Source organism: Pollicipes pollicipes, unplaced genomic scaffold (genome assembly GCF_011947565.3).
Source record: "Pollicipes pollicipes isolate AB1234 unplaced genomic scaffold, Ppol_2.1 Scaffold_7261;HRSCAF=8764_pilon_pilon_pilon, whole genome shotgun sequence".
NCBI classification, from domain to species: Eukaryota; Metazoa; Arthropoda; class Thecostraca; order Pollicipedomorpha; family Pollicipedidae; genus Pollicipes; species Pollicipes pollicipes.
Genome location: NW_023597054.1, coordinates 2049937 through 2062265, shown reverse-complemented (window position 1 = coordinate 2062265; position 12329 = coordinate 2049937). Strand labels below are relative to the sequence as shown.

The 12329-nt window shown below is 52.4% G+C and overlaps 1 protein-coding gene and 1 long non-coding RNA gene across 2 annotated transcripts in view; both read right to left on the bottom strand.

The window, feature by feature from the left end:
• Positions 1-8968: 8968 nt before the first annotated feature.
• On the bottom strand, positions 8969-9415 carry LOC119112534 (uncharacterized). Its single transcript, XM_037236760.1, has 2 exons — positions 9215-9415; positions 8969-9131 (listed from the first exon to the last, which is right to left on the bottom strand). Exons 1-2 carry the CDS (start codon positions 9413-9415, stop codon positions 8970-8972), a joined length of 363 nt encoding a protein of 120 aa, XP_037092655.1. The 3' UTR covers position 8969.
• Positions 9416-10535: 1120 nt separating this feature from the next.
• LOC119112540 (uncharacterized) overlaps positions 10536-12329 on the bottom strand; it is a 99051-nt gene continuing 97257 nt past the window's right edge. The window contains exons 2-3 of the long non-coding RNA XR_005095734.1: positions 11081-11154; positions 10536-10658 (exon numbers count right to left, since the gene is read on the bottom strand). This is a non-coding gene — a long non-coding RNA (uncharacterized LOC119112540). The remainder of the gene's footprint in view (positions 10659-11080; positions 11155-12329) is intronic.

The window sequence follows — 12329 nt, the reverse complement described above, 5'->3', positions numbered from 1 at the left end:
TCCGCTATCTCCGGCCATCGACACAACTGGTGGTCGCACTATATATATATATATATATATATATATATATATATATATATATATATATATATATGGTCAGGGTGTACTTTCCTACCTAATGTTAGAAAAAATCATTGTACACCATTCGTCGTGTTTAAGGCAGGACATATCGTAAATAATCTCAAAACAGGTAGAATCATGCTCCTACCGTCGAATTTCAATAACTTCGATGGCGGGCCCCCGCGCGCCGCGCGCACCGCACCGCCTGGACTCCCTGGCGCCGTTTCTGCGTTGCCGTTGCGTAAATACAATATTTCTGCTTACCAAGAACTCTACAAAATGTACGGGACCAAAGTAAACCATTCGTCGTGTCTAAGGCAGGACATACCGTAAATAATCACAAAACAGGTAGATTCATAATCTTACCTTCAATTTTTTATAATTACGATGGCGAGCTCCCGAGCGCCGCACACACACAGCACCCGCGACACCGGCGCCATTACTGCGCGGGTCACAACATTACTGTGCATCAAGCAGCATCAATAACCATAAAAATGTACCGGGCCAAGGTAACAAGAATCCATGAAATTTGATCCTCGACGCCAACGGGACCATGGGTTGCAGGGGGATTGGGTGGGGAATGTAAAGCAAAATGAGAACATGACAGCTAAATAAAAGCTCACTATATGGCACCCATATGTGGCATGGAACATGGACGCCAATGGGATGCTGGGTTGAAGGGGATATAGGGTGGGGAGGTTAGGTTAGGTTAGATTAGGTTAGGTTAGGGTGGGTTAGGTCAGGTTAGGTTAGGATAGGTTAGTTAGGTTAGGGTAGGTTAGCTTAGCTTAGCTTAGGTTCTGGTCTATTAGCTTATATCTAAGCTCATAAGGTCTATGAGCTTATATCTAAGCTCAGGTTAGGTTAGGTTAGGTTAGGTTAGGCCAGGCTAGGCTAGGCTAGGCTAGGCTAGGCTAGGCTAGGTTAGGTTAGGTCAGGTCAGGTCAGGCTAGTTTAGCTTAGCTTAGCTATGGGATGCTGGGTTGAAGGGGTTATAGGGTGGGGAGGTTAGGCTAGGTTAGGTTAGGTTAGGTTAGGTTAGGTTAGTTAGGTTAGGTTAGGGTAGGTTAGCTTAGCTAAGCTTAGGATCTGGTCTATTCTCAGGTTAAGTTAGGTTGGGTTAGCTTAGGTCAGGTCAGGCTAGCTTAGCTTAGCTTAGCTTAGGTTCTGGTCTATTCTCAGTTAGGTTAGGTTAGGTCAGGTCAGGTCAGGTCAGGTCAGGTCAGGTCAGGTCAGTCAGGTCAGGTTAGGTTAGGTTAGGTTAGGCTAGTTTAGGATATGTTCTGGACTATTCTGGCCTGTGTGTTTCATAAATGTACCTAAACTCGATAAGAAACGATTTTGGTTGCTTTATTATTGTTACCTTGGTCCCGTACATGTTTTATGTTTCTTGATAAGCAGAAATATCGTGCTTTCGCAACAACGCAGAAACGGCGCTTGGGAGTCGAGGCGGCGCGGTGCGGTGCGCGCGGCGCTCGGGAACTCTATCGTATTTATTAAAATTCGAGGGTAGGAGCATGATTCTATATGTTTTGAAATTATTTACGATATGTTCCGCCTTAAACACGACGAATGGTTTACCTTGGTCCCGTACATTTTGTAGAGTTCTCGGTAAGCAGAAATATTGTATTTACGCAACGGAAACGCAGAAGCGGCGCTGGGGAGTCCAGGCGGTGCGGTGCGCGCGGCGCTCGGGAGCCCGCCATCGAAGTTATTGAAATTCGAAGGTAGGAGCATGATTCTACCTGTTTTGAGATTATTTACGATTTGTGCCGCCTTAAACACGACGAATGGTGTGCAATGATTTTTTCTAGCGTTAGGTAGCAAAGTACACCTACACCATATATATCAATAATTGTACAGATGGCCGCCGTTACCTTCTATCGCCTGAGCTCGCACACGTGCCCCAGGCGTCGTCGCCTGAAAATCAAGGCCGTTGCGGCGCTGTCGCGCATCGCAACTAGGAACTATTAGATTATGTTGGATGGTGGAAAACAGCGACTGAGAGGACACTGTAAAATAGCAATTAGAATTCACGATTTATAATAAAAACAAACTAATCTACCATCGACACGAGTTAAGAGGGCAACCAGAAAAACGGAAAATTACACACCGAACAGGTTTGACACACGTTCGAGATATGGCACAAGCGAATTTGTATACAAACACGACGCGGTAGGCACATGCAAGGTCAAAGGAGCTGATTAAAACGCTGCCGTTGGTTGACCGCCACAAGGGTGGCAGATTGTGGGGTTGCGGTGAGCCTTGTAGCGTCGTTGAGTGCACCGTGAGTGACATTATTTATTATGTCCAACTCGCTATGAGCGCAGGTATATGAGCTTTGGAGGACATTTCCACTTCACGTGTGGCATTTTGCTTCATGGAGGGGGGGGGGGGAGTTTTCCAAATGTGATGAAAAGGCTTGCACTCTTTTTTAGAGACCACCAATATAACACAGACGTAAATATGCCTCTCAAGATATGCGGAAGAACCCAGTACTTAATTTGAGACGACTTCCTGCATAGTCGGCGGTGGTTAACGCAGCCGCAATAGTGTTTTTGACCAGGTTGCAGCGGATGTTGATAATATAACAGCGTTTGGTTTACCACTGACTAGATGGTGTAGACCACGAAAAATGACCACACATCAACAAGAGCCACATGGCACAAGTGCAGAGGCAGTCACCTGGCATTCATAATCGTGTCTGGGCTGGGACTTTGGCGGCCAGCACCGTCCCTACTTAGTGAGCGAGAACGCTCTTTGAGAAGGCAACAGACAACTGAATATGGCTGGATTTGCTACGACTTTGATAAACTTGACGAGGTTAAGAATACCCCTGAACGATCGTTTTCATTGTGGGGAACAATCTAGTCACTTGCGGTTTTGGGAAAGAGCCGTCTTTGGCCTTTTTCGAAGCAATTTGGCACTAGTTGCACTTAACGGTTCTCATTTCAGCGCTCCGCACGGTTTCTCCAGATTTGGGAGCATGTAATTAGAAACACTGAATTGGATTGGGCTTCGATGAGGCTGCGAGAGTTCCGCTAACGTGTTCGGGTCTCTGCTTTTGGGTCCATTCAAGTAAAGCTATGCGAAGAGCGCCATTTCAAACCGTATGTTGCCGGCTCCAACGATGGTTGACAACGGAAACCTTACCATTTGGGCACTTGTGGTAATGCTTCCATGCCATGGAGCGCTATATGCCACCTATTACTCGCAGGCCAACGCTAAAACCAGAGTAAAAATCTGGCCAAAATACAGATAATGCATGCATCAGAATGGGATGCCACAGATTCCTCCACATAGTCAAAATATCATTGCTTTGGTGGTCTTGATCCCTTTCATAATAGCGCGCTGCATTTAACGGTGAGCGTGCATCCTCAGATTATACAGCATGGTGCCTTATTCTGTTACGGAGGAACAGTTTGTAAAAATGTCAACAGATGGAAGGGTTTAAAAAACCGTGTATTCAGACCTCGGCATGGATCCAATGCAGATGTCCCATTACTGGAAAATCTACTAAATCTAGTCTAGTAAATCTACTAACCCTTCTATCTGTCGACATCTCCACAAACTGTTCCTCCGTGCCAGACAAGGCACCTTGCTGAATAATCTGAGGATAGACGTTCACCGTTAAACGTACTGAGCTATTATGAAGCCACTATTTTCCAGCTACGGAGGACCGAACAGTTTTTTAAAACCATCATTGAATACTATGAAACAGAAATAGGATAAGGCGGGGCGGGCTCCGTCCGATTCACTGCGCGTGCGGCGCGAGGTGAACACCACCTCGTTGATCATCCTGTGTATTTCGGAGAGGTGGCGGGCTGTGGTGTAGCTGTGGAACGTCCCATGACCGCGCAGCTAAGCAGTACATCTCGGTCCCGAATCCATCCAGCACTGTCGATTTGGTCGCGTTTGGTTCGTTGGTTTGGTCGCATTGGCTATAACCAACTGGCGGATAACTGGAACTTGGCTGTTGATGTACGTTTTGCGTGCACATTTCGTGTTTTGCAGAAAAGGAGACGTGATATTTATGCTAACGCATGACAATAGCTCCACACAATTGTTGGACTTGGCGCAGCGCGGCCGGCGCGCCGAACCGAGCACCGCCGAATGGCCAATCAGCAATTACTACAGATATCTCGATTGCTTTTTCCAATATCTGAAAGTTGTCAAGTGTGCGACATTTTAGCCACGCAAATGGCACATCCGGCTCCAATAACACTGCGCGTGTAGGTGGCAATGTCTTCATAACTCCGGTCCCTTCAGCCGATTGATTACATCCCTCAGCACCGTCGCACCCTGCTCTCACCTCCAGCACGGGCGGCCAGCTGGCGGCACCAGGTGTACTGCCCAGAGCTGATCGCCAGCACCTGTGCAGTGTCGCGTCCCTGCTCCTAACTTCAGCTGTGACCGCCAGGCGGCAGCACCATGTGGGCCACTCGCAGCGCGGCCGGCGCGCCGAGCCGAGCGCCGCCGAATGGCCAATCAGCAACTACTACGAGTACGAGTCGGTGCGGACGGTCCCGCGTGGCGGCGGCGGCGGCGGCGGGGTCGACCCGACGGCGAACCACTCACTGTCGCGCCACCATGAGAGCAACAACTGGTTTTATGACACTTGTAAAATGGAAGCACAGGGGGGGGGGGGGGGGGGTAGAAGAGGTGGTTCCCGAAGTTTTAGATTGGGGGCGCCCTTTCCTGCTTTCACCAACAAATCGAGATCATTTGCTAGCAAAACGTATCAGAATATCCTAATAGGATAAGATTCTTTCGAGGAGAGACTGAAGAAAGGAGAGGGTACGAAGAGGGCGTGGAGGGCCCACCGGACCGACGATCAACGGGTCGATTTGGAGGCCTTAGGACACGAAGGGCTGGCCGGATTCTTATTCAGCGCCCCAGGGATCAGGGGCCACGGATTTGAGGATCAAAAGCCGATTGGCTCCGGGCCCAGCTCGGGACCTCCGGATGACACGTGTGATGAAATTAGCCATCCATGCATTACGATCGACAGCACGTGGCCATCCGTGCGGGCTAATCATGCGCTGTCGAAGCTGTTGTAGAATACCAATGGATGCTCACGTATCCTTGTGGCTCAGTTGCATTGTTCTTGTTCTGTATTGCTATGGCCCGGGCTGCCGAATTACCCCTCAAATACTCACCGCGCATGGGCGACATGTGCCGCACATGCACATGACTGCTGGGTCTGACGGTGTTGGACTGGCTGGGTGGTTGATTGATGTTACACGTGACTCCTTCATACCGGAGCAGATGATGCGCACCATGAACGTACATAAGCAACCAGGCTCTATTTTCCGCCAATTGTTAAAGTGAACGAGATCGAACCAATATCATCGCTCATCCTCCACATCAATCTCCATATTTTCATATCAGCTCGCCATGAAAGCAGGTAAATTCGACGGCGCAAGAACCGGTCCCTATTTCGATAAGTGTAGAACACTTTTGGTGTTGCTGTAGAGAGGAGGCCGGGCGCGAGACTTTCATTGGTCGGACCCTTACAATAATGCCCGCCTGTGTCGGTCACAGACCCGCGGTGCCTAGCAGGGTGTCCTGTGTCGACAGGGGAGCCCGAGGCGGTCAGGGAAACCTGTGTTAAACCTGTGTGGAAACTTGTGTTGTCAATTGCCCTGTGTCAGTCATGGTCCCCAGTCACTAACGACGGGCCCTCCATCCCAATTCCAGCTATGGGCCCGTTAAGCTGCCCGCCAGTCTTTGTGCCAATTTTTGGACCACCTGAGGCAATAACGGGTCTTGCCGCGACATTGAGGTTTCCTGCGTCGATTCATGGTTGACTGCGCGGGTCAGAAGGCCTCCGCGTCAGAGATAAAGGCCAATGCGATATAATGTATACCTTTAAGGGCCTCCGGATCGACCAGGGGACCTCGCCCCCGTGTCGCCAGAATGACGTCCGGAAGGCACTCCGTGCTGGGACGGCATGGACGTTCAATAGTTCACCGGGAACAATAAGGTGCATCCTAGTGTTCTACTTATGGTGCCCTAGACCCTAGAATGAAGTCCTGCGAACCAGCGGTAAGTCAGTCATTGTCTTGCGACCAACTCGGCCACAAGACCAGCAAATTAAAGCAGTAGGTTACGCTGCTACACGGACGCCACGGACGCCGGAGACGTAGTAGGATGACTGCCTGAAGTAAATGCATGCATTTACTTAATACCTTTATCACCAGCTAACACACATACGCCACACAAAGCGCATACACAAATAACGGCGCCCAAGCCGTCGTAAGATGATGGCCGGCACACGACAAGGCACAGAACCATCAGACACGCTTACCGTGGTCCATACGCCCGTGCGGCGGACTGGCGGCGAGCGGCGAGCTGGATGCCGGCGGCGGCGGCGGCGGCGGCTCGTGCGCACCTTAGTGTCCAGCTTCTTCTTCTGTTCCGGAGCCCGCAGTTTTTCTCTCCCCGCCATTTTCGTCTTCTTCTCCTCAGTCGTCTACACAGCCGCCGCTGGTGGCTGTGAAACCGTCTTCTTGCGGATAGCGTCGGCCGCCGACAGCTGGATACGACTTTGGTGGAGGCGCCAAGCCCAGGCCTCTTCGTTTTCTTGCCAGCTTCCCACATTCTTGAGGAGACTTTCGTGAAGTGGCTGGCCCTGGCGTCAATGTTATTTCGATTGGTCTTCTCGGCCAGAAATGAAAATAAGGCTTCCGGATGGAGACTGGACAACGGTGGGGTGGGTGTAGATGCGCGGGGGCGGACAACCGCAGAGCTTTAGCCTGCGCCGGCATTCAATAGCCTCAACCGATGCCGCGCCATACCACGTAACCGGACCATGCCCACGAGTGGCGCGCGGTAGCCTGACTTTAACACCCCCCGGCTGACAGGTTGGTTACACTCGCTGGGGCGGGGGTTAATTTGACCCTCTGAGGTCTCAGGAACTAATACAGTCAGATGCACCAAATTCACAGGCTGTGTTGAACTGTACGTGAACTCACTAGGCCAAAATTTGAGGTTCCTAAGTCACAGTCGTCGGGTCAAATAGGGTCGAACAAGGTCAGATTCAAGTTGGTCTCCCAAGCGCCCTATAACAAGGAGGCCTGGCCTAAGCAAAAGACCACATGCTCATTTGGAGTCAGTGGCCTAGATTGACCTTTCGAAGGTCACGCTGACTGAAATCAAACCAGACTTCTTCGATCTTTACATTTGAATCAGCGACAAAGATTACGCTAGCAGTTTGCTAAAAAATAACAAAATACTGACCTGAGTCATTTTAGATCAGTGACCCATGCTGACCATAAGGCACATCATGGAAGATTTGTAGTGTGGTTCCTGTTATCAAAAATTCCAAATGAGCACCAGAAACTGTCCCGCACAGCAAGCCCTAGAAAAGGAAAGCAGGCTGGTTTGACATTGGTCTGACCATACCTGATCACAGGTAAATGGAATTTCTTCATTCAATTGTCGTGTTGCCTAAGAAAGCATCTCCAGCATGTATAGCTTTGTCTAACACTCCGTTGTTGCATCAATTTGGAAGATCCCCTACAAACTGACTTCGCTGAATCCATCACGTGCCATCCATCGGCCGGTGCGGCCCACCCCGGCCGCAGTCGGTCACCAGGCCGTCGGCCGTGCACCGCTCGGCTCCCCCCCAGCCGCCGCCCGGCTCCGGTGCCGCCCCTCACAGAGCGTCAGTCACGTGCTGACAGCGGCATCTTGGCAGCGATCTTCCTCTTCTTGAATGGCGTCAGACATCGAGACAAGAAACATGAAACACTATGTCTCGATAGTGGTCTAGTGCAACTTCTGTTAACCACAAGGCGACCTGCTAGAACACTGCCAGTGTAATATACAGTGTTCCACATTTGTTCGAGTTTGAGGTAGCACGTTTGAAGGCCACGAAGTGCAATTCACAGCCGGGCCATTTTTTCACACCTTGTTTCTGAGCTGGACGCCCATGAACTTGTACTATTTCGTGCAGGATATTTCAAGGTCACACCGACACGCCTAACGTCACGGAGACAGCGTGGATTTGGCTCTTTCTTTGCTCACGATGAAAAAGCAAGACCATCGAGTGTCAGATCGGGGACATCAACGTCCTCACCGGCACACCGCCACGCCACCTTGAAGGCCTTGGCGGCGCTGCTACTTGCCAGCGGGCTGCCGCCCGTGGCCATCAAGACCTGTGGAAAGAGACACTTACAGTTGAACCACACTGGGGAGGGTGCAAAACGCACGTGGTTGACCCTGGCAACACTAATCGGTCCAGCGCCTGCCGAACAGCCTTTGTACATACCCGGTCGCTTCTGTGGTGTCTGGTGTGAGCAGCGCCGGCCGCTCCACTGATGTGAAGTGGAGCAGCCGCAGCCACAGCTCGCTGCTGACAGCCGCCTACAGCGTCGAGGTGGCCGATGTCCGGAATCTGTAATTCTTGATGAGGCCACGCTCTTGGCCATCGAGGTCGACAGTCTACAGACGCACATGGTGTCTCGTTCAAATCATCACTCCGACAACAGACACGACAGACAGCAGAACGACCGACGCAAAACGAATGGCGCGCAACAGTGAGTCAGACGTCGGCCAGCCAGCCTACTCACCCTGTCCTCGGGCACCGAAGAGGCGGCGATGCCAGTGACGTGACTGGGCCGGCCGGCGCACCGCACCATCAGGAGCGTCATGAGGTCATCGCGCGCTTGGCGGGCCTCGGCCGGCAGTGGCGGGAACTCGCCGACCAGCGGGCACTCCGTCAGAGTGGTGACGTACTCGAACTGTCGGCCAAAAGACAGCCGATTAAACACAAGACTGACACGATGTCATCCAGCCACGACCACGCCAGCACAATGCGCACCGAACAATGACAGCAGCTGGGCTAAGACGGGACACGGACGGTACTGACACATATATCACGAGACAAGCGCCATACATGAACATTACTCCCAACCACAGAGCGGCGGCCAATATAACACGCTCAGGAAGCACTGCTGGATCTCTAAGCCGACGACGCGTGCCGCCTGGGCTTCATGGTGACGGCGTCGCTCCCAATCGTCACGCTTCATGGAGCGCTGCCAGGCTGCCAGCCGCTCCAGCATGGCCTGTGAATTGCCAGGCATTAGCGAACGGCGACGGAGGCGCGTAGGACTGCACAGTCGGTACGCCAGCTGTTGATGGCACTTACCGGCATGCGCGGCAGCCACGCCAGGAGGCCTGAGTTGTCACAGTCGAGTGTTACGTACGTGATCAACTGGGACAGGCAGCGGATGGCCGATTTCAATACCCCGGCTGTCATCATGTGCGCTCTGTGCTGTCTTTGCAGCCAGCCGTCGGGCCCCTCCATGGCCAGCTGGGGGCCGACGAGGGCCGCCATGATGTGAGACATCATTAGCTGCTCCGCACGGCGGCCTGGCAGCAGCTGTGGCAGCAGGAGACGGAGCTGCAAATGAGCCTGCATTAGGCACTGCAATTATATGACAGCTCGCCGCCAGCACAATTCTGGACCCCGGTGCATGGGACGGACATGGCGGACGAAAATAACGCAAGATGACACGCGAAACACGAGTGACAACAGGTGACAGTAAGTAAATGGAAGCAGACCGGCATCGGTGGCACTTGCCGCCCGCATGTGGCACTGCACCTTCTTCCGGTTGCAAAAGCCACCCCGGACCCCACGCAGGAATGTAACGAACTGGTCCGAGGTGGCCTCCAGTCCAACCAGCGGCTTTTCGGGCTTGCTCGATGACGTGGGGTCAGCTCGCTCCGCACTGCCGCACGCTTGTTGGAACTGTGGACGGACGGTTCACGATGCCACACCGAACACGCCGAAAAGCCGACAGCACGCGGTGTTGAGACAGTGAAACGCATGTCCAAACAATGACAGGAACAACGCCGCTGGTATCTACCTCCTGACTGCCTGCAGGGAAGTTTACCCGAATGTGTCGTGATATATTCACCACAACCGCCGGGCACTGGTGCCGCCCGTCGGTGGCACCGAGCGGGCAGCGCCAGCGGGCCTGGGTGCACTTGGGCGCTGGCGGAGGGTAATGGGCCACGGCGGCTCGCGGGCGTTTAGCCCGCTCTACCGCGCGTGTGGCAAGCTGAAACACAAACAGACTGCTGGAAAGATAAGGCCGACAGCACAGCTGTGGACATGCGTGACGCATCGACGGCAGAAACACGCACAAGCGAGTGAAGGCAAACAACAACCGCACAGCATGCAATCCGTCGCCTACCCGCGGGTGCACCATCGTGATGTGCCATTTCAGGATGGCTTACGTGGTGCCGCGGCACGGCAGTAGGCGGCACGGGTGCCTGTGGCGCTTCCCAGCGCCGCTGCGTGCAAGCCGGCCCTGCCGCGGCTTGCACGCTGCAACACAGAATGATCAGTTTGCTACGGCCCGAATAAGCACACGGATATGCCAGCTGCGGCAGAAGCACATTTACATCCAGTCTGCCGCCACATACAGAGAGGACAACTGGTGACGTACCGGGCCGGTCACCCTCTTCCGAGGCCTCCTTCTCCGCTGGCGCTGGTGATGTCGATGCCGACGAGAGGGACGAGGACGGCGCCCAGTCGGGGTCGGCGTCCGCCGCCGGTGGCGCCTGGCTGTCGGCCAGAGCTCCCTCTGTTGGCAGAATTAAGGGCTAAGTAGTCACGTACAAAAACGGGAAACAAACAATGTGGACATAGAATGCGTCACACTGTAGGTAAATTATCAGAACAGACAACCACAGTGTAATGAATGGAACGCTTCGTATTGGTGACACCTTTGCTAACAGTCTATTACATACACAAAATAGGAGATACCTACATCAAAGAACATGCATACACAATGACTATAAAAACTGGATGTCAAGTTCTACGATAAACGGCTAGGAAAATTACAACATGGATACACAATGACAATAACAACTGCATGTCAAGTTCTACGATGGACGGCTATAAAAATGACAACATGGATACACAATGAAAATAACAACTGCATGCCAAGTTCTACGATGGACGGCTAGGAAAATTTAAAGTAATACAGCCACTGAACACGCTTACCGTTCTCAATGGAAGAGTCGTCAAACACGGGGGCGACCAGGTGGACGGCGACGGCCGTTCGTCAGTAGCCGGATCTGTGGGCAAATAGGCACGCTTATGAAGCAACTAAATAAAAAGCACAGCAGCCAACAACGGACGATCAATAGCCCCTTTAGATGAAAACGTATCACATGTGCCATAAGTGTCGGCCATCGGATATCTTGGTAGAATGAAAGGCTGACTAGTCGCATACCGGAAAACGGAATAAACATCGAAAACATAGAGCAACTACTTTAAGGGCAATGACTATAACACATGAAAACATCGGCGCATGAAACAAACGGCTCCTTTTTAACAACTTTCCAATTGTCTAATGCACCCACAGCGTACAATACACATACCTCGATAAGCGTACACACAATAGTAAGTGAATGTACTGCTACCAGAGATGGTTAAAACATGGAAAGAAATAGTATCATCAGGCATGCTTACCGTACTCCATAGGCGAGTAGTCGTCGGGGAGACACAGGCTGGGCAGCGGTGGTCGTTCTTCGGCAGCCGGCTCTGCGGGAACATGGACAGGCTGAACAAACACGTCAATGCAGAACAAAACACCCAAACCAAGAACAAGCGATAACTACTTAACAGGAAAACATGACAAAATGCGACATCAGTGAGACACGCACGCACTCCAACGATAAACACCAAACACAAGCACCCTAAACGAGCGAGGATGAATGACGGGCTTAAATGAATGCCTTTGATGTTGACAACAACTCGGGCCAACACACACAGAAAGAGGTGCGCAAAAGCTGTCGTCGGAGAATAAGCGGCACGAAACAAGAGACATGGTTGTGATACACTTACCGCAGTCCATGGGCCCGGGAGGCGGGCTGAAGACGGAGACGAGCTGGGCGGTCACTGCGGCTCATTAAGGGTTAACGCCGCCTTCTTCTTCTTCTGGTGCTTCTGCTTCTTCTCCTTGCGTTGCTTCTTTTTCCTCTTCTCCAAGCCACTGTCGGCCGGGTCAGCACAGTGGCGTCGTCGCTCACAGTCCGCACGCTGCAGTGGCCGCTGCCAGGCTGCCAGCCGCTCCACCATGGCCTGGGAATTGCATGTCATAAGCGAGCGGTGACGGCGGTGCGACAGCCTGCACAGTCGGCACGCCAGCTGTGGAGACCACTTACCGGCATGCGCGGCAGCCACACCTGGAGGCCCAGGTTGTCGCTGCCGATGGTCACATAGGTAATCAACTGCGACAGGCACCGGA

Coding starts and splice junctions, on each gene's coding strand:
- LOC119112534 (XM_037236760.1), bottom strand. CDS start 9,415: ATGTCTCACATCATGGCGGCCCTCGTCGGCCCCCAGCTGGCCATGGAG. Junction 9,132..9,214: donor CGTGGCTGCCGCGCATGCCG/GTAAGTGCCATC, acceptor GGCAATTCACAG/GCCATGCTGGAGCGGCTGGC.